General features: G+C 36.2%; 1 protein-coding gene across 6 annotated transcripts in view; it reads right to left on the reverse strand.

The window, feature by feature from the left end:
• The window catches only part of ROCK2 (Rho associated coiled-coil containing protein kinase 2), a 141314-nt gene that overhangs the window by 25053 nt on the left and 93050 nt on the right, over positions 1 to 23211 (reverse strand). For all 6 annotated transcript variants that reach the window (XM_086700027.1, XM_086700026.1, XM_086700028.1 and 3 more), the window contains exons 6-19: positions 21655 to 21799; positions 19655 to 19793; positions 15772 to 15863; positions 14825 to 14984; positions 12782 to 12842; positions 10782 to 10861; positions 10578 to 10626; positions 9848 to 9983; positions 9650 to 9741; positions 9164 to 9410; positions 8699 to 8805; positions 5553 to 5712; positions 2739 to 2899; positions 2013 to 2197 (exon numbers count right to left, since the gene is read on the reverse strand). In XM_086700027.1, the coding sequence (XP_086556153.1) occupies positions 2013 to 2197; positions 2739 to 2899; positions 5553 to 5712; positions 8699 to 8805; positions 9164 to 9410; positions 9650 to 9741; positions 9848 to 9983; positions 10578 to 10626; positions 10782 to 10861; positions 12782 to 12842; positions 14825 to 14984; positions 15772 to 15863; positions 19655 to 19793; positions 21655 to 21799 (1814 nt within the window). The remainder of the gene's footprint in view (positions 1 to 2012; positions 2198 to 2738; positions 2900 to 5552; positions 5713 to 8698; positions 8806 to 9163; positions 9411 to 9649; positions 9742 to 9847; positions 9984 to 10577; positions 10627 to 10781; positions 10862 to 12781; positions 12843 to 14824; positions 14985 to 15771; positions 15864 to 19654; positions 19794 to 21654; positions 21800 to 23211) is intronic.

The raw sequence follows: 23211 nt of genomic DNA on the forward strand, positions 1-23211 counted from the left end.
TAACAGCAGAAAACCCAATGTGGGGCTCGAAACCCACAAACTGTGAAATCATGACTTGAGCTGAAGATGGAGGCTTAATCGACTGAGCCACCCAGGCACCCCCAATCCTAGGGTTACTAAGAAAACATAAAAATCACAATTATTCCAAGTCTAAGCTAAGGGGAAAAAGGCAAATTGGAGAAGAACACCACATATATGATACAATTAGAAAACAAAAATGCTCCAAAATCTACAAAAAACTCAACCCTACATACACTGTACAGATACAGAAGAGTAAATAACGAACTACCACAGTAGATTCTTTCTGGCGAGATGAACTACGTCTGCAGTCATTAAGGGGAACATTTACTGTTTAGTCTGAGTATTTTATAGGGAAAAGACATTTAAATACCACCTAGATATTTAAAAATATACACAGCAAGAAAGACTCAGACCAAATGATTTAATCATACTGTTTTCAATCTGTGTGTTACTTAAGGCTTTTGTTCTTATTCTCATTTAACATAATTTGGTCACTTTGTTTACTTACTGGCTCTTAAAACCTCCACATAAAGAAAGTTATCACTCATTGTCACTTTATGTGTTATATCTGTATTTTACTATTGAGGTGCCTGCTATTAAAAGCGAGGATTCTAATTTTTCTGAGTCAAAAATGGGAAAGATGCTGATTAATACTATATAAAAAGTCAATTTTTGGAATGATCTCATCATCACCGGCTAAGCCCATTTGCAGCAAACCTCAGTATAATTTTAATATCCTCGAAGAGCTGCCATCATCCACTTACGTGTAACTTTAAACACCTAACATTTATTAGGTATTTAAGACAAGTACTTTTCAAAAAAATAACCCATTATACGTACATGGTTACAATGAAAAAGTACAGAATGGCACAGAAAAAAATCGGCCAGAAAGGTAGCGGTCTCTCTTTCCACATGTCTTCACACCCTCAATTCACTCCCCTGGAGGAATTCACTTCGTTTCAATTCTGTTTTGTTCTTTTGGTAACTACGTCCACATCTCAGCTTATTTCTTGACACAAATTTAAACTCTTCTTTACTAGTTCCCTGCTGCCAGAGTGGGGAGTTAGCTCTTCCTATCCCTCACCTCTCCCCAGCTCTCCTAACACAGCCGTGTCACTGGCCTCAGCCATACCGCCAAGCCTCACTTCCTGCTCCATCAACCACAAACCACAGCCTCCCCAGTCCGGGATGAGAACCGCAATACTCCCACCCACCCTCTCTCTTGTTTTTGAAATTTGACGAGAACACGTCCAAATGCGGGTCTTTTCTTCACTTATTTTCGGTTGAGTCCTTTCAATCTGACGACTTCTCTTCCCGCCACGGGAAACCTGTTTTCCATTATTTCTCTAACAACTTCCTCCTCTTCCTTCCTTCTCTAGACTTCTCTGTCTGGGGCTAGAACCCCTGGGCCACACACCTTCTACGTCATGCCCTCTTCTTCCACAGTCGATGAAATTGCTTTGAATTTTTCTTTAAACCATCCTAATAAATGTATATGCGGTCATTTTTCATCTTTAACAGCTCGTTCTCATTCTGGCTGCCCTTTTTGCTTTATGCCGGCTTCTTGTTTAACGGAAGTACTATCTCCTAGAAGTTTTGATCAATACTAATTATTACTAATAGGCTTTTTTTATTTGTTTGTGCTTTCCTCTTCTTTCCTTAATATATTCCTCATCTGGGGGTACGTTTCCTTTTTCTTTATCACAGTCTTTCTCTTTAGTACTGAACACTTTCCTCAAATGCCTGGTGATACTTGGTTATTCATTTACAGAGGCGGCAATAGGTAGAAGTAGTAAAAAAAATCGTTGGGGAAGCAAATATCATCTCGAGGGATAACAGCGGCACTCAACACATTACTTAAACAGAAAAAGAGAGCAAATGTGGTCAAGCAAATGATCAAAAGAAAACCCCCAGGTAAACCAAAATTAAGGTAATTTACATGTGGATACTCATATATATGAACAAAACTTTGTCTCAAACAATTTACTTACTTTCGAAGTTCAGCATTCTGCTTTTCCAAGCTCATTTTCATTTCCATGAGATGATTATTCTCCTGTTTTAACTGCTTTTCTGACATTTTTAGTGTGTTAACTTGCTGTGTTTGCATCTTCAAGTCATTTTGTGTAAGGCAGCGCTTTTGAGTTTCTTGCTCTATTTTTAATGTCAAGTTTCTGATCTAAAAAATAAATTGTATACTTGGTATATAAATAAATTCCTTTGACTTTGATTTATTTTTTTAATGTTTATTTATTTTGAGAGAGACAGAGAATGAGAGTGTGAGAGTGAGAGTGAGAGTGAGAATGAAAATGAGAAATCATGAACTACAAGATCATGACCTGAGCTGAAGTCAGACGCTTAGCCGACTGAGCCACCCAGGCACCCCTTGATTTTGATTTTTCTTATCAATGAAGCTTGCAGCAAATATGATCATGCAAAACAGATTTTTGTCCTTAGGCAGCTAATTCACTTCACAGTAAAATATTTTTTGTATTTCTGTTGTCGTACTTTTTAAAATAAAATATGGTCTTTAGGGTAAAAATAACTTAAAAATTTTAAATTACGATTCATTTAGCATATCATCCAAATTCAGTAAAATTAAAGGTTGCAGATTATAAGAAAAAAATTTTAATTATGAAACCAACATTATGGATAAACCTACGTGGACTATGAACTCATTACATAGTTTATTATTACTTATTAGTAAACTTCATACTCACATCTTCGTTTAGCACATCTTTCTGCTTAAGGAGTTCATTTATTTTCTGCTGTGACTGTTTGAGGTCACAGTCTAATATAGAGCATCTCTTCTCAGCTTCCAGCAACAGGTTTTCCACCTTCTGCTTTAACGTCCTTTCTTCTGAGAGGTTTTTCTCCATTTCTATTGCCACAAAAATGGACACAGTTGTGCATCCACATACCAAAAAAGCGTATCGAATACGTGACACCATGCTATGAAAACTGCTGTCAATGATGCTGCCTTAAAAACATTTTTTTTAATTTCCAATTTAATATTTTCATCACTCTCCCTAATGTGCTTGAAATGCCAACAGTTTCACGCTTAGAAATCAGGAGTTTGATTTCCAGTGTCCAGAAAAATCGACCACTCTGCAATATTACATATATTCTAACTGGAGTAAAATTGTGCCTTCACTTATGATTCTAAAAGAGGCTTACATCTTTTTAATAAAGACGTACTTTATTTTCCTGCTGCCCTGTGCCTCTTGGTGTTAACTTTTCTTACACTAAAACATCCCGGGGTAGATTCTATGACGTCTATGGCTCTTTCCATGTTAGCATATTACTATGCAGAGAAGGACAATCATGCTCTGGGGCAATGGCAAAGGACAAGCCGCTGGGACCAAAGTTCCTAAGGTTAAACCCTGTCTCTGACACATCCTAATTATTTACAAGGGCACGTTAGTTAGGCTCTCTGGGGCTCAATTTCCCCATCTGTAGAAGGATACCAGTCCCTGTTCTCCCTTACAGGGATGTTACGAAGATTCTTAGTTACTATCTGTGTGGCACTTAACAGCTGGCTGGCATACAAGAAGAATTTGATAAGTGCTCAGTATTTAAGGACAATGTTAAAAAGACCTAAAGAGAACGTTCACAGTATTATTTTCAAAGAAAAAAAGCAAAAAGGGTATAAAAATTTCAGAAAATATACAAAATAGCATCCTGATTAGTAAAATTGTGGTTAATCTTTACTTACTTCTTTATACTTTCCTGAATTTTCTAAATGATTTGTAATGAACTTTTAATTTGTTTTATTAATCAGAAAAGGCTTTTAAAAGTGACGAACAGGCAAAGTTTATGTCTAAACAAGTGATTTCATATTAAATGCCAGTTATTACCATTAAAGGATTACCTTTTGATGTACTGATTAGAAAATCTTTTCAAATCCAATCGGGCTCCTCTGCTGTTTCATACCTAATGCTCGATATTGAATTATCATATTACAAAGTTATATAAGGGAAAATTAAGCCTATGAATTTTCACTTTTTAATGAATTGCCTTCAAAAGTGTGGAAAAAACAAAACTATTCTTCACATTCTACTAATAACAGCTAATATTTCTAAGCATTTTCACGTGTCATTGCACTTGGTCTTCAAAACAACCTAAAACTTTGTCTAAGAAGAAACAAGGCACAAAAAAGGTTAAGTAACTAGACAAGGTCACATGACTAGTTTTCATTAGTAAGCCATAGTCTTAATCAAAGGAAGCTACGGAATGGCAGTGGAAAAGCCAAAGGCTATTAGAGCCGGTCTGAGCACCAGCAACATTTAAGTTTTGTGTACTCCTATAAACTACGAAAGTCACCATACATCTTATGTTAGTATTCTAAAAAGGAGTTTGAAAAAAAAAAAAAATGGTAGGTACTATTACTCTGAATTGGTTCATTTTTATCAGTTCAGAGATAACACATGGACAGATATACTCACTTAAAAAAACAACCACTCTAATGTGGGCACAGAGAATAGACAGGGGCATAAGTGAACTTACTGAGTAGGTGATGAAAACACAGATTCTATGACTTGTTTTGAGTGGTGGTTACATGTGTGTATTACAAATGCGAGAAGTGCAATGTGACTGCACTTGAATTACACCTCAAAAGAAATTCAACTCTATCTTCTAGGCCCCTGACAGGGAAACATGGCCCCCTAATTTCCACTCTTGTAATTAGATTTTTCTAAATAAAGCACTCATTTCATCTCTTAACATCCTTAATTACTGCCTTAAACTAAACTGATTTTAACCAAGAAAGCTCCAATTTAAATTTAATTCATTAATTAAAAGGCTATTTTTTTCCAAATTATTCATAAATGTTATGCTTCAATTTAAAATAAAATTTCTGCTTACGAGTTCTATGAATCTTTCGCGAGGATCTTTTATTAATTTCCTTTGGAATTTCAAATCCTTCGTAATTATGAACAGTCAGTTAGGAAAACAAGAAATTATCCTAAGACAATTCCAAGATACAGGCTGGTTTGTGGAAAAGTTAACTCTGTTATTTTACCCTATATTCATTAGTAGTGGATGACTTTGACCAGATCTAGCTAGTATCTTCATCATGACAGAGTTCAAAATATTCAATGAGCTTGTATTCTAGTTAGGTCAACTACTATTTCCAAAATACTTATTTTGCATAAACTGGCAACAATTTTGTTATACAAACTGGTAAGTGTCAAACTAAACATTACAAAAATAGCAAATCCCCCCAAATCTGAAAAGATACATCTAGAACCTCATGCTCTTTATGCCTGTTACTTCTGCTATCACTGAAATATTCATTTCTCTCTGATCCTTATATTTGGTTGAATAACTCGGTATTTGGGACTTACATCTTAGAAATGATCATTGCCATAAAGAGAAAAAATGATATGTATGTAAAGCTTCCCTAATGTTTTTCTTTCCAGTTCTCAATATTTGACAATAAAATATAAAAAAATATTTTTCAAAATCAAGAGTTGACTACAGAATCCATTCTTAGGAAAATGCTGCAGAAAAACCCTCTTAGAAGAAAGGCATACCTTTCATGGCTTCTGATTTTGCTTCTTCAATGGATTCATAAATTTTATTTTTATCTGCCAGCCGTGCTTTTGTAGCCTTATGCTCAGCTTCTTCTTGTTCTAAGCTCTGCTGTATAACTTTTAGTTGGTATGTCATATCTATTTCCATGTTGTTCTTTTCCTATTAAAGATTCAGAATAGCAGCGATCAACAAAAAAGACTGGCTCACAATTTCAAAAACTTATAAAGCTGTTTTTTACAAGCTAAGAATGTTCAATACTTTCCCTCCCCCCTTCACTCAAACTTCTTGTAACAATGATCCACGGAATCCACCTGTTCACCTCCTGCTGAACCTACGGCCCATCCCTCCACGCTACCGTTTGGAGATCTGCACTGAGAGCGTGTGATCTCAATGAAGTAACACACGATATTCTCACCACCAGATTCGACAAACGCTTTTCAGTAGTTACCCCATTTTGACTCACTGTTGCCCTGAAACTATTTCCCTGACACACCTGAGTGCACTCCCTTGGCTCCCCGCTTCCTGTTCTCATCTTTTCTGTCACCTATGAACTTTCCCCCCAGCTATTCCTTAAATGCTGGTCTTCGCTGGAGGCGGCATTCTTCAGCCACTTCAAGCTTCTGTATCATTATTTCTCACCTTTAAAACCTATCTAACATTTCCCTTTGCTGTACCTGATGACAAATTTTCAGGATCCTCTACCATTTACCCTGATATTCCACATAGGAGACTTGTTTTAAGTTGGGACACTTCAATAATAGAAGTCAATCTATTTTCTCTATATCCTCAAAAGATTTTCTAATTCTTTGTTTCTATAGTTTGTATCATATATGTAAATATTTCTTTTGCTTTTCAAACAAATCCTTAATACTGAAAATGATTTTTTTCTTTTTTTAAGTTTATTTTGAGAGAGACAGCAAGTGAGCATGCGCAGAGGAGGGGCAGAAAAGTGGGGGAGGGGGAGGGAGAGAGGGAGAGAGGGAGAGAGGGAGAGAGGGAGGGAGGGAGGGAGAGAGGGAGAGAGGGAGAGAGGGAGAGAGGGAGAGAGGGAGAGAGGGAGGGAGGGAGAGAGGGAGAGAGGGAGAGAGGGAGAGAGGGAGAGAGGGAGAGAGGGAGAGAGGGAGAGAGGGAGGGGGAGAGGGAGAGAATGAATCCCAAGCAGGCCCTACACGGTCAGGGCAGAGCCCAAGGCGGGGCTTGAGCTCACTAACTGTTGAGATCATGACTTGAGCCAAAATCAAGAGTCAGATGCTTAACCAACTGAGCCACCCAGGAGCGCCTAAAAATGAGGTTTTTCAATCCAACAACAGAGGAATCAACTCTGCCCTGAAAAACCATTGCTCTAAACAATCTTTTCCGAGATAGGCTCTTGCATTCACACAGCTTCAGCTACTTCTGTACCAATGACTCTCAAACATTTCTAGCTTCAACATAGTTTACTCCTTTACGAACATCCTAAGGCACCTCAAACTTAGGACTAAAATAGATTTTGTCATCATTTCTTCTAAAAGAGCTATTTCCCTTCATTCTTTTCTCCCCTTTATTCTTTATGAATTACTGTTACCATTATTTATCTTGTCACCATGTAAGAGCCTAGAACTCCTCCTTAAATACCCCACATATGCCTTATCTGAGCCATCACTAAGTGCTACCAAATATTCTACCTGCAGATATTTCTCAGATTCACCCCCATTTTCCATCCTTTTAACCACCGTACCAGTTAAGTCTCCATCATCTGAATTACTGAAAACGTCTCTGACTCGTCTCCCCCCTTCTTATCTTGTCCTCCTCAAATTTATTCTCCACACATGGAACACAACGATCTATCTTAAATGTATGTCTAAAAAGAGCATCTAATTTAAAGCCCTTCAGTGGCTGGGTCCGTTGCCTAGAGAAATTAAGTTTAACAGAATATTCAAACTCTCACATGATCTAGCTCATGCCTAGGGCTGTAGCTCATTCTGGTCAGTGAATTCCTCACACTTGACATGAGAACCACACTGCAGTCTTCAGGTGCATTTTGGCCTGATGTCCATTTCTATAAAATTTCACTGGAACACAGCTACACCCATTCCTTTACGTATTGGAGCAGAGCTGAGTTGCAACAGATTATATGGTCCTCAAAGCCTAAAATATTCATTGTCTTTTGCTTAAAAGATTAAAATCTGTTGACCCCTGCTCTATACTCCAGAACAATTGAGCAGTTAGCGTTAAATAAACCAGCTATGCCTTTTCTATTTCCCATCTTATACTTCTGCTCCTGCCCAACTCAGAATGTGCCTTTACCCTGCCACCCAATCCTGCCCTGTCAGATTAGGGCTTCGTCCTGTGTGTCCAATATACCCTGTCCACTCTTCGAGTGGTCTGTTTATCACGCTGTGTTAGAATTATCTGTGTACTTTATTAGTGACTTTAGGTACTACTCCTTAGATTGTATTTTTTTTTAATTTATTATTTTTTTAAGTAGGCTCCACGTCCAACGTGGGGGCTTGAACTCATGACCTAGAGATCAAGAGTCACATGCTCTACCGTCTGAGACAGCCAGGAGGCCCCACTGTGGGACTGTTAAAGGCAAGCAAAGACTGCATCCTGATATTTCTACCACAGATGATACATTAAATACTTGAAAGAATGGACAAGTGAACAAAAATAACACCTTAACTGCACACAGCCTAAAAATCATCCCTGGCTTACAGAAGTTTTAAAGAAAAACTTTTCAATGCCAAAAGCCATTGTAACTTTCTATCATTTTAAAGATACGTTGTAGGGGCGCCTGGGTGGCGCAGTCGGTTGAGCGTCCGGCTTCAGCCAGGTCACGATCTCGCGGTCCGTGAGTTCGAGCCCCGCGTCAGGCTCTGGGCTGATGGCTCGGAGCCTGGAGCCTGTTTCCGATTCTGTGTCTCCCTCTCTCTCTGCCCCTCCCCCGTTCATGCTCTGTCTCTCTCTGTCCCAAAAATAAATACACGTTGAAAAAAAAAAATAAAATAAATAAAGATACGTTGTAGTCAAAATCTAAGTTTTCCTTGGGTCCCTAGGGAGAAACATCCACTGAAACCATACCGATACCCCTTATTTTAGAGTTAAGTTTTCCAATCTAAAACTCTTTGTCATTTTCCTACAAAATATAAAGCTGAACATGTTTTACCTTTTCCAAATCAGTAAATCTCTCCTGTAGTTGTCTCTTCTCCATCTCTACTTTTGCTAATAAGATTTTGCCATTCTTTAAGTCTTCTTCTAGGCCAGATATTCTACCTAAAATTGCAACATTTTAAAAACAATAAGCCCACAAAGTATATATATGTTAAATTAAGAATAAAAAATTTTGAGAAGTTTTATAATTGTTGGTAGAGTGCTTTATGGCTAAGTCAACTGGAACCCAAACCGTCACTTTGGGAGGTGGTTTTTGATAATTTAAAATATTTCACACTATTTGAAAGCAAACCTTCTATTCATAAAATTTTCTATCAATGCATTCCATATATTATGCTTCACATAACAGAGTAGTATATTCAGAAATGTGCTATTCCAGCACATACATCCATCATCTAAAGTTATTTCCAAAATATAAATCATCAGGATGAATTCAAGTGCAATCTCTACTTTACAATACCTTGTAAGTCATTAATTATCTCTGATCCGTGGGTTCGGTCCCTCCTTTCAGATTCTAGAACTGACTGAAGATTGATAAATTCCTTTTCAAGTTTTAACTTGGCAGTCTCCAGCAGACAATTTTTATCTTGAAGATCTCTATTGTTAGATTCCAGCTGCTGAATCTGTTTTGTACTTTCTGCCTGGGTTTTTCTTAACCGGGCTGCAGTATCAGATTCTGTTCTCAGCAAAGCATTGGTTTCATCCAGCTGTTATTCCATTCAAAATCAAACAGACAACAACAAACACGAGTGTATATAATGAAAATACTTCTGTTTATCAGCGTGTTACAAACTAAAGTAAGAAACAAACCTAAAAATAGTTTCCTAATGATTTCCCTTTAAAATCAGAGGCAAAGGCCTTTCTGTAACATTCCCAATTAAAATTAGTATTAGTAAGTTATCATCAAGAAAATTCAATATCCTATTACAAATGGAGATTGACCTACTTGTCTCTGGAGTTGATTTACTTTCTCAGTGGATATTTGAGAGTTCTGATTCCTTTTTTTCAAATCTTCAAGTTGATCCTTTAAACTGTTAACTGTGATAAAAAAAAAAAGCATTTCAGTGGGAAGCTTCGACAACACACACGTACATACACATTTAATTATTTTCTTGGTAAGTATTTAATATTCTACACCACAAACCATCGTTTTCCAAATTTCGTTTCTTGTCTGCTTCATGATCAGCTTTCCGCTGATATTCTGCATTTTTGTGCTGAAGAAGTGCCTTTTCTCTTTCTAATTGTCTTAATGTTGATTCCACATTTTTCCTTAAGGTAATCTGAAATAATGCTTAAAGTTACTATCAAAGGAAAGTATGCATAAAAATCAAATGAAAACACTATTTTAGTATTTCAAGCAGATAAAAAAGAACTTTAAAAAAGGCTGTAACTGCTGTTTTGTTAAAACTTACAATAACGTTTTCCATTACTTTCAAAATAGCACACCTCTCTTAAATTATTAAGACCATACTGTTAATGGTTTACTACTGAAAGTCAAACTTTCCGTAACTTCCATTACCACTGAACCATCTTCACTTAATATAAACTATGGATCTGAAATGTTAGGAACAGAAATTTAAAAGAAGAAACAATGGTCACTTTCTGTTGTTAAGCCAAGTAATTGACACAAATGCAAATTTGTTTACGTGAAATATCTACACATTCTAAATTCACTCAAGTTTGCACACCCATAACAAAATGAGGCTTATCACCAAGGTTATCCTGTAACCTGTTCGCCAGTGCAACATAAGGTGGGTCTTACTGTGTATCAAGATGGGTGTTAATATGGTTCTCAGACAACTCTCTCCAGGGAAGGCAGGCATCACAACTTGTAGCAAACAAAAATATTAATGAAAAGCACACAGCAACTTTACCTCCTCTTCTAGCTCCTTTGCTACCTTCTCAAGGCGAGTATTAACAGATCTAAAGGATTTCAAAAGAAACAGTGATTTACAATAAAAACATTTACTTAGTATAAATTCAAGATGATCATATGATTACTTTATAACTCTTCCTTTTTGGTAAAACGTTTGAACTTAAATTTTAAAAGACAACATTTCGTCATCTAAACAACATACTTGCACTTCTGCTCTAATTCTTCTTTGGCTTGTATCTCAGTGCTAAGGTGTTCTTCTAACGTGTATAGTTTTTTCTGAATCTGTCCGGAAACAAGAAACTATAATTATAAATTTTGGTCACATTTAAAATATGAGAGGCTTAAAGACAAGGATAAGCTGTTTTGTAAGCTTCATATAAGATCCTTTATAATGGTACAGTTTTTGTACCTTCTTAATGTGGCTTTTACCAACATAAGGAAAAAATTCTCCATCTCTTGCTTTCTATGTATGTAAACATGACGTAAATATACGAGTGAGACGCTCTAATCTTGGCAGAATTCTTCTATGACGCCAAGTCTCTCATTCATTATGAATAAAGGAGACCCTCTGATATGCTCCACTGTTCTTCTGCAGATTATTTATGTAAAAATACTGTCACACAGTGTACTTACAAGATGAAAAGGTCTATATCTGAAACAAATATTTGGAATATTTAACTGCACTTGCTCAAAAATACATTACTTCTCTTAAAAATGAGAATTTACTTCTCTTAAAAATGAGAATTTCTACACAGTGCCAGGAACACTACTATAAGGAGTTACGGTCAGTAAGTCTTCCAGGAATGATGGCTAATTGATTATAAGTCATTTCCTTGCCATGCTTTACATCTTCTTCTAGGCCAGATATGTTGATCTTTAAACCAACTGCAATTATATTACGTACTAAATAATCCATTTTTGGAGCATCATTACCTTCATAAAGGGCTCAACTTTTTGAGTGCCTTTTATGCCTTAGGTACCATGTTAGGCACTTTACAAATACTGTCTCATCAACCCTAACAACAACCCTAAAAAGGTGGTAGGTAGTGTTGTATGTACTCAATAAAGAAACTGAAACTCAAAAAAGGTGAGTAACTCTCTAGATGGCTTAGCTAATAAGTGGCTGTGCCAAAAATCAATCCAAGTCTATTAGATTCCAAGGCCAATATTCTTTCTAGTGATTAGGTTTCTTTAAGAAACTCATGGTTTCTTAAATATTTTATACATCTTAAGCAAAACTATCATTTTTCCCTAATAAGAACACACAGGCCAATGAACAAGTCATGTTTAACTACTTTTGGCTATTATTACATTAGTATAATTTGATCACGCTTGTTTTCACTTGTTCATTCAAAATTCTTACTATCAGTTATATATCCTTAACAAATAAAAATAAGAAAATTACATAATAGATACTTAAACAATAAAGCCATAGGGGCAATAATAAAAGAAATACTTGGTAGAAACAAGGCTGGAAACTTCTCTCTTAAGTAGATGTAGCACTCCAAATGCTAGGTGGAAAATGGCTCTATCAAAACATTGTCAGAGGGATGTGTTTTTCTCAGTTTTTCAACATAAGTGACATCAACATACCTCTTGGCTTTCCTATTTAAAACAAAACAAAAAGGAAATTTAAAATGTATGCATGCTTTATAAAATTCCTAAAATAAATCACGCCAAAATTATCTAATCAATCTTTTTACTTTCTATAAATTTTAAGGAGAAAATGTTAGCATCCTCATTAACGTGTATGCGTGCGCACGGTTTACTTTTGTGTATGGTTACAAATTATAGAGGCCGCAAAATATTGTTAGTTTGATAAAATTAACCTTTGTTTGAATTCATTCCCACTCAAAATATTAATTTCTCCACAATTTCTGTACCCTGATAGCTTATTATCTATATTCTTTTAGAGTACTAAGATTATAAAATTTTCTGAGATTGTAGATGTTTATAAACCTGTCACTTTTTTGCTATTAAAACTATGCCTAAAAGCTATGTTTAATTCATCTTTTTACTAGCCACCTATCTTCCACAATAGTACCTGTCAAATAAATCCATCATCTCAATGTTTTGTGAACTGTATTACAACAAAGAACACCAGAAAATGGTTCAAAAAGTAGCATCAAATGAACTTTTTAAACACATGGATATTACTAAATTACTCGAACATGTGACTAAATAGTAAAAATTTATACATACTTCATTTTTCCTTGACTGTATTGAATCATTTTCTCTGCAAGATGGAGAGTCACTTAATAACCTAGAGGGAAAGACAGGAGATAAATTCTTTGCATGTCATTTTAATCCATTTTCTAATATCCCCAAATTATTCTCATAATTAAACTCCAACCACAAAGATTTCTCTTTTTTACTTCAACATATTTTAAATGAAGCACTGTTTTCCCCCTTTAGACATTTATATCATTCTCAATAATTTAAAATGCTGCACTTGTTCTGCCCCCCACTCTTATCTGATGTTCTAGTCTTTAATATTGTTGAGACTGGAGTCACTATATGGCCTATACCTTCCCCCTCTTCATCTCATTTTGAGTTCCTAGAACTATCTTACCTAGATATCTTCTAGAAAAGAGACCCCTCTCCTCCTTTTCAAAGATAACATCTCTTGATTCCCAGGTCTTAATACATAAGTCATCACTTCTATTTAAATATCAGTATCTCACTTTAACTGGGTCCTTCCTCACTGCCTATAAATATGCTTGGGTTTCTCCAGGCACTCATATCCTCATCTCGGTGAGCATGACAAGAGTTTTGAGAGTACTACCGTTGGCAGGGTGTCCAACTCATCCTGGTCTACCTAGAATTTTCTCAGTTTCAGCATGAAAGTCCCTGGCCACATCCCAGGAAGCCCCTCGGTCCTGGGCAAACCATAATGGTTGGTCACCCCTACCATTCCATACATGGAAGTACCAAGTTTCTCAAATATGTTTCTCCAGTGTCTTTAATGCCTCGCTACCTGTCAAAGTCAAAAGTCCCTCAGTATAGCACACAATAATCACCTGCTGCTTAACTCCAACAGTTTTTAATCTTTACACCCAATACTCACTGCAGTCAATCAGTATTTACTGGTCTTGTGCCAGGCTCTGTGCTACAAGGAGAGATTGTAGGCAAAACACTCGCAATCTCATTAGGTCTTCCAAATGATCAAAATACAGCAATAAGCACTTTGTGTTTGAGCCCTAGGACCACACTACTCTGTCCCAACGCGTGCTAACACGCCACACTTTGGCTTCCATGGTTCACCTGCCCACAACTGTCACCTAACCTCCCCACATCTCGGCCACTCAAAACCCTTTCTTGTTTTTACAAACGCCACCCCTTCCCTGAGGTCTTACCTGACTTCGTACCCTCACCCCAAAGATGTGACTTTTATTTTTCTTCAGAACCATTCTATTTGAACCACCTCAGATATTTTGGTGCCTTTCTTTTTTTCCTTTTTTAAATGTATGTATTTTTTAATGGTTTTTTTTTTTTTTTTTGTTTTGTTTTGAGAGAGAGAGAGAGAGAGAGAGAGAGAGCGAGCGTGAGCTGGGGAGGGGCAGAGAGAGAAAGGGGTACAGAGGATTTGAAGTGAAGCAGGTTCTGTGCTGACACCAGAGAGCCCAATGAAGGGCTCAAACTCACAAACTGTGAGATCATGGCCTGAGCTGAAGCTGGATGCTCAACTGACTGAGCAACCCAGGTGCCCCAAGATTTATTTATGAGAGAGAGGGAGAGAGAGCAGGGGAGCAGCAGGCACAGCGGGGGGCGGGGGGCGGGGGACAGAAGATCCGAAGCTGGCTCTGTGTGACAGCAGCAAGCCTGATTGGGCTCGAACTCACAAACTATGAAATCATGACCTGAGCCAAAGTCAGACGCTGAACCGACTGAGCCACCCAGGTGGCCCAGTACCTTTCATAAGGCAAATATCACATTCTACCCTTCATTACGACTATATTATTCTCTTACATCCCTCATCAGTTGATAAGTTCCTTCAAAAGTACGTATTTGGTCTTAGTCTATATCCCCCAAAGAATACAGAACAGTGCCTTGCATTCATTTGTAACTGAATACAACATTCAGAAATAATGGAATTAAATGAAAAGTAACTTTTGATAGTCCTTTTGAAAAACTCAGTTTAAAACAAATGAGCACTTTATCTTCTATAGTCCAGAGTATCACAGTAAGACAACTCTTATAGCACAATCTTGAAAGCAATAAAAATGTAACAAACAAATCACATACAAATTTTCTCTATAGTAGGTAAATCCTATAAAAGGCAGCTGATTTCCCACAAAAGCTTTAGGAATTGGGAAGGTTTCTACATCTCCTTTATCATCTTCGATGTCATCAAAGTTGCTGCTGTCTATGTCACTGCTGAGTTCAGGTACTACAGGAGCTGCCGCTGTTAGAAGAAAAGAAATGAATTGTTTTATGCATAATCCAAATATACACTAGCCACCCAGATTTTTATATCAATTACAATATGTGATTGTGTGATACCAGCACATGATATATTAATAATATATAACTAATCAATAACATTATGATTTACCATAGAAAATTTTGGTAACATGGTTTACATTTTATCATTTCAAAAAATGAAAACCTTATTAACTATTTATTACTATATCAGATCAGCTTTATCTATAGATAAATCTACTAAACAAGGAGAGGAATATGGTATTATTATAGGTACTAAAATTGAAAGCAGCAGTAACTTGCACATACATTCTTCAGTCTTCGGCTTTTTATACTCTGTAAGTAAAATACTTCTTACTCTTAAAATGAATTAATGTCAAATATATATAAAGTTAAAATGAATTACTATGTTTATTCTAGTATTCATCAAAATATGCTCTCCATATAGTGATTTATTAATTCAAACTCATTCAAATTCAAGGCTATTTCCCTGATTCTGAAAGTTATTTTGATTCATAAAAAATATGCCAAATTAAGAAATCTATTATAAAAGTATTAAGAAATATTGCTAATAAATACAAATTAGTTTAAGATATTGAGGAACATTAATTTAGTTATGAATATTGCCACAGAACAAATTTGAAATGAAACCTCCCAATTTAAAAGTAGTATCATTAAGAATATCAAACATGCTTATTAATTCAAAAGAGGAATCAATTTTTGAGATTTAAAATGTGATGGAATGGAAATATTTAAAGTTACTGACTTACTCTCTCTTATGTTATCCCAATTCCACTGATCATTCTTAAAGAAAGGATGTTGTTTGATTTCTTCTACCCCATTTCTCCCAAGTCGTACCTCCCTAAACAATACAAGTTAAGACTGTATTATAAAAAGATTATGAAAAAAACAAAAAAAAAATAACTCTTATCTTGACAAGGATCAAAATAAGGATCACAAATGACTGAGATATCTTAAAAAAAAAATTTTTTTTAACGTTTTATTTATTTTTGAGACAGGGAGAGACAGAGCATGAACAGGAGAGGGTCAGAGAGAGGGAGACACAGAATCCGAAACAGGCTCCAGGCTCTGAGCTGTCAGCACAGAGCCCGACGCAGGGCTCGAACTCTCGGACCGCAAGACCATGACCCGAGCCGAAGTCGGCCGCTTAACCGACTGAGCCACCCAGGCTCCCCGAGATATCTTTATCAAAAGTTTCAAGCTTAAATGTTTTTCAAAAACAAGCAATGCCAATTTTATAATATATGATCTCTCTAGATTAAAAGGACTGTATAGTAAATGCCATGGAAAAGGAAATGTATTTCCCTCTGTAGTTTGTATCAAACAAAAGTACACATGAGGCTTTCAAGTAAAAATATTCATCTGCATGGGCCAAAACTGCATGACCAACTTCATGATGGAAAATGAACACAGGTCTAACTTTGATACAGAAGTTATTCAAAGCCTCTCTAATAAAAATGTTATTTTAAAAATTTCTTAAAAAGAATTCACACATTGCTAGAAGCTATCAGTATTAACTCTGATGAACAATTTCATTCTTTGACCTTTTGAGTCTTCAATGAAGATTGTATGGACATAAAAAGCATCTTTTTTTTTAATATATGCCCCTGGAGCTATGTTTAATAGAAACAAAAAAAACCCTGTAAACTTTAGAGGGAAGTACTGCTAGCACGATGAGGGCATTAAATTCTTTTCAATAATGGAAAAGAAATTGAAAATATCTTTTCTCCATCTACAATCATTCCTTGGACTGCACCACCACCCTGCAATAAAGTGTTCAGGCAAATTTCTCATGAATGGTGCTCCTTTCATTAACATGTGCTATATATCCGGTTTTATATTATACCTTTCAGCACAAATTATGGTCATCCTCATCAACCCATCTAGTCCCAAATCAAACACTATACAGGATCTGTTCTGAGTTTATCAGCATGGATTGGTAATCAGATATTAACAAATCTTGTAATTGATAAACATATTAAAATGACTAACCTCTCTAATGAGAAAAACTAACAATGCTTCAGATGGAAATAAAATCATGATATTCAGTTTGATGAGAATGAAGAAGTAACTATAATCAACGGATATACACCCTGATGTGACTTCTCTGGGTGTCAATTTTGCAACATCAACTCATTTTAATTAATTTTTTAATTACCATCCAAGTTAGTTAGCATATAGTACAACAGTGATTTCAGGAGTAGATTCCTTAATGTCCCTTTCCCATTTAGCCCATCTCCCCTCACAATCCCTCCAGCAACCCTCTGTTCCCTATATTTAAGAGTCTCTTATGTTTTGTCCCCCTCCCTGTTTTTATATTATTTTTGTCCCTTCCCTTATGTTCATCAGTTTTGTATCTTAAATTCTTCATTATGAGGGAAGTCATATGATATTTGTCTTTCTCTAATTTTGCTTAGCATAATACCCTCTAGTTCCATCCACGTAGTTGCAAATGGCAAGATTTCATCCTCTTTGATTGCCGAGTCATACTCCATTGTACATATAGACCACATCTTCTTTATCCATTCACCCATCGATGGACATTTGGGCTCTTTCCATCCTTTGGCTATTGTTGATCGTGCTGCTATAAACATTGGGGTGCATGTGCCCCTTTGAAACAGCACACCTGTATTCCCTGGATAGATACCCAGTAGTGCAATTGCTGGGTTGTAGGCAGTTCTATTTTTAATTTTTTGAGGAACCTCCATACTGTTTTCCAGAATGGCTGCACCAATTTGCATTCCCACCAGCAGTGCAAAAGAGATCCTCTCTCTCCACATCCTCGCCAACATCTGTTGTTGCCTGAGTTGTTAGCCATTCTGACAGGTGTGAGGTGGTATCTCATTGTGGTTTCAATTTGTATTTCCCTGACGATGAGTGATGTGGAGCATTTTTTCATGTGTTGGTTGGCCATCTGGATGTCTTCTTTGGAGAGGTGTCTATTCATGTCTTTTGCCCATTTCTTCACTGGATTATTTGTTTTTTTGGGTGTTGAGTTTGATAAGTTCTTTATAGATTTTGAGTAATAACCCTTCAGCTGATATATGATTTGCAAATATCTTCTCCCATTCTATCAACTGCCTTTTAGTTTTGCTAATTGTTTCCTTCCTTGTGCAAAAGCTTTTTATTTTGATGGTCCTAATAGTTCATTTTTGCTTTTGCTTCCCTGGTCTCCGGAGACATACTGAGTAAGAAGTTGCTGTGGCCGAAGCCGAAGAGGTTTTTCCCTGCTTTCTCCTTGAGGATTTTGATGGCTTCTTACATTGAGGTCTTTCATCCATTTTGAGTTTATTTTTGTATATGGTGTAAGAAAGTGGTCCAGGTTCATTTCTCTGCATGTTGCTGTCCAGTGTTTCCACCACCATTTGCTGAAGAGACTGTCTTTATTCTATTGGATAATCTTTCCTGCTTTGTCAAAGATTAGCGAGCCATATGTTTGTGGGTCCATTTCTGGGTTCTCTATTCTGTTCCATTGATCTGAGTGTCTGTTCTTGTGCCAGTACCATACTGTCTTGATGATTACAGCTTTGTAATATAGCTTGAAGTCGGGAATTGTGATGCCTCCAGCTTTGGTTTTCTTTTTCAAGATTGCTTTAGCTATTTGGGGTCTTTTCTGGTTCCATACAAATTTTAGAATTGTTTGTTCTAGCTCTGTGAAGAATGCTGGTGTTATTTTGATAGGGACTGCAACATCAACTCATTTTAAAGTGTGTATCCTAGAATTCTACCTTTAAGATCTTATCCTCCAGAATACATGCAAAGATATGAATACATGAGGACAGTCACTGCAGGACTCCTTGTAACAGCAACTGGCTAACAATCAATATGGTTTGCTGAGAAATCACAGCACTTTTGAGCTCAAAATGCCCTCAGCTATCATTGATTGAATCTGACCCCATCATTTATGGGTAAGTAAAATTATTTCCCCCCAAAGTAAAGTAATTTCCTTAAGATCATAACGCTAGTGTGTCAAGTTTGGACTGAAGTGCACACACCGGTTATAAATGTTGCCCTTTGATAGAATGACTCTTACCACAAATCTAAAAGAATTAAATAGAAAGGCCAAGGAAGAAACTCCAAAGAGTTTCTATCTTCTCCTTTTGAGGCAGGTTTTCACAACACTGTTCACCCATTTTGTTTTAAAAAAATATCGAATTTCCCAGGCAGACTTACTCATATTCAAATGCAAATATAGAAGGGCTGGGAAGGGGGCACTCCCAAGTCAAATACAAACAGCTTTTGAGATTATAACCAGTCAAGTATGTATCTGCACAAAACACCCTTCTCTCAAAAGATGTACAAATAAGAGTCCTATGGCTTAATTACTTTTAAGGATAAAATGTGAATAACATAAGCCCTATTTCTTTCAAATACATTATCTTACCAAGTTCTATTTTTCTCTTTTTAGACACGAAGGTTAAGGTCAGAGTTAAGATTTCAATGGGATTGCGCACACATAACGACGAGAGTAACCCAACACCAGGCCTAGCAGTAGGAAAAGCCTCACCCAGAATTAAATGCAATTTGGATAAAGAGAACGAGATTTCGTATGCAAATAAGAGACAGCTATGCTTTCGTTTCTACGAATTTAGAAGTTAAGGGCTCTCTACAAAGAAATTCAATGTATATTACCTATCTGTTAAGAAGGCACAGATGAGATTCTTCGCATGTTTAGAAATTTCTGCATCTTCTGGGAAACACAGTGAGTTTTTATGATCCATAATTTTGCTATATGTTCCTACAAGTGAATCTGCATAAAATGGAGTATCCCCTAGAATTCCAAGAAAGAAGACACAGAGTGTAACAGAGAATGCAAATTAAACACTTTTCATAATATTTAAATATGTTAACTTTAAATTTGTCAAGTGCATGGAAGGACAAATGAATTCAAGATTTTTCTAGGGCCATTTTTAACTGCAATAGAGTCCTTTAAATGAAGTCCAGTGCTAACTAACCTGAGCAGGCAGGCACCAGAGTAGGCTCAGAATACTGTAAATCAGTGTCATTCAAACTCATTAAATTCAACTCTCAGAGTTGAAAACAATAGCAGGAATTTAAATGGTCCCTTCAAAGGTGTCATGTGAGTTCCTCCAAACTACATTATTTTCTAAATCCCTAGAAGACTTCAGGCAAATCCTAGAATATATTCTACTTTCAAAAGATTACAAAACGCACCTAATGTATCATCAGTTTGGGCCAGAGGTGGGGAGAATGGACAGCTACCAGGGAACACACTCTGCATATAAAGCAATGGTGGGGCGCCTGGGTGGCTCAGTCAGTTGAGCATCCGACTTCGGCTCAGGTCATGATCTCACAGTTGGTGAGTTCGAGCCCCGCATCAGGCTCTGTGCTGACAGCTCAGAGCCTGGAGCCTGCTTCGGATTCTGTGTGTTCTCCTGTCTCTGCCCCTCCCATGCTCATGCTGTCTCTCTCCCTGTCTCTCAATAATAAATAAACATTAAAAAAATAGTAATAAAAAATAAATAAAATAAATAAAGGGATGCACTTCAATAACAAAGGCCCAAGACAATGTAGGTCATACAATAACATGAGTTTAAGCATAGCAAGATCAGTACTACACACACAAGATGGTCACCAAGAGAAGGCAACTTAGGCCACAAAAACGGTCCATGGCTAATTATTATTTAAATTTGAGACTTACCAAAATATTCTCATTTTTTTTTCAGTAATAATCATACTCAACTATCCCACAGATTTCACAGATTTTCTGCTATCAATTTTTTTAGGGACATCCTCTAGAAAATAAATTCTTCAATTTCTAAAAATATATTTTCAACTCTGAAGTTATTTCATATAATGTTATCAGCCTTATCACACTTGCCCCAGAAAGTAGATTTAGCTATATCTGCCCTCATCCCCAAGCCAGATGATTCAGTCATTGGCTTCCTTAGCCACAAGATACTTTTGTGACCCCAGTACTTTGGAATCAGAAATCTTAAGAATGAAAGTGATGATATAAAAAAAGTTTTGGACTACATGAGCCTTTCAAATTTTGATTTGGTCACAGTGAAAGAAATTATTAAATATGCCTCTGAGTTTTCTGAGAATGAAATACTATTATAAAATATTTTTATCTTGATAGTCAAATAGGTCAATAACTATTAACGATTTTACTAGATTTACTAACCATAGATAAATACAACAGAAGAAACACAGTTGACAAGAATCAATTAGGTAACATAATTACATAAACTAAAGAGTACTTTTAATCCTCTATTATTATTGAAACAAATATTAACAGCTTTACATTTAAAATATTTACAACAAATACTTGGTCAAGAAAATCTTGGACTGGAGGCCCACTGCAGTTGTATACTTGCTTCTTATTCTAACACTGTCTTCATACAAAAAGGTCTACTGAAAGATTATTTCCAGCAGTATACTTTTAATTCCTTTTATAATCCACTAAATCACTGTGTCAGTACAAGGCTTGGTTTTAATTTTCCAATAACAACCTGTCATAACTGATAAAACTAATTCCACGTTTTAAAAAATTCCACTTCTTTCCACAGCACACAATTAATTTCCTCATATTTTCAAATTCTTCACTTAAAACTAAAGTGGTATCAGGTGGGTTTTTAAAAACAGAACAAGTTAAAATATTTACTTACCCACCAGCATCTCAAAAAGGAAAACACCCACAGACCACCAATCACATTCTCGCCCATAGTAACCATCACCCCCTTGTGATTTGAGAACCTCAGGTGAAATATAATCAGGTGTTCCAACTGCTGTATCACAATGCACCATGCCTGTCTGGGTAGAGAGCAGAGATCAAGAAAAACAGTTGTATGTAAAACCATAGACACATAAATGCAACTAGCTCATTTATTATTATATACATAGTGGCTACAAATTGCTACCAATAGAGCTTCATTGCTGATATAGCTTTAGGAGGACAGGAGGTAAATGTATCACGAAATGCTTAGAAGTGTCAGGATTACGGGAAATCAAGGGTAACTTTTCAACTCTAAAATACAGGAGGCTTCATCAATGAAAGAAGTAAAAAGTGGTACACTGCATGGGAATTCCTTGCAAATCAACACCTTTTGTTACTTTTTCTTACACTACTAATTAGTTAGGAGGGCAGTTACAAGGAAGTACAAAACGTGATCTTAAGGCACTAACCTGGAGAAAAGAATTAGGAAGCTTTGGTATTTTCAAAGGAACCGGCAGTATTTAAGATTACAAAGAGCCTAGTTTGGAGGCTGGATAAAAACGGTTCTTATTATTAAGGGAAAAAAATGGGGGAAATAGATCTAATGTTTAAATTAAAAGATCTTAACAGTTTGAAAGCTATACCACCAAGCTGCATATTTAGAAATACAGAGCTGTGGCACGAAGGTTATTTGACAAAATGATAAAAACACCATTATCTGTGTTTAGTTTTGGTGTGTAATAAGATACTCCCTATCTGATGTCTTTTTGACAAGGACAAGAACTATCATAAATACAAGTACGTGTGTGCGTGTTGTAGCATATATATGTGTGTATGTTTGTATATGTGTGTGGGCTGTAAAATTAAATCAGTATAACAATATAACACTAAATAATACTCATTCACCTTTAGCTCTGTCCAAACCTGCTAAGATTTTATAGATGAATTTAAATGCCCTCCATTTCCTTTCCCCGCCCAGTGAAAAGTATGTCACCCACGCTGCTCATAAGGAAGCTACATAAATTCCCCCATACTAAGTATTATGACTTTTCTTTGGGAAAAGGAAGTTCCATGTATTTTATAAATATGATTTATGTAAATGTATTTAATAGCAATAAAATATGTTAATCATAGGAAATTAATTTCAAAGACAATCTTTTCATTCCTCATATTAGCAACAATTCAATCATTTTACTTTCCCAAGAACACAGCAAATAGAGCATAAAAGCCATTTTAGTTTGAATACAAATAAAATAAAAGTTGTGAAAATAATGGGGCAAAGTATGAGGGTGATAATTTGTATGGATCAGTACTTAGGATAAAAGATGAAAAAATCAGTACCTGACTTCAAAATGCAGAGCATAAAATCAATTTTTGTCATGGACTATCCTAAACTTCTACTAGAGGAAACATTAAGAGATTTATTTATTTATTTATTTATTTTCTATTTGAGAGAGAGAGAGAGAGAGAGAGAGGGAGAGAGAGAGGGAGGGAGAGGGAGAGAATCCCA

Source organism: Puma concolor, chromosome A3 (genome assembly GCF_028749965.1).
Source record: "Puma concolor isolate L17-30 chromosome A3, mPumCon1.1.hap2, whole genome shotgun sequence".
Taxonomy (NCBI): Eukaryota; Metazoa; Chordata; class Mammalia; order Carnivora; family Felidae; genus Puma; species Puma concolor.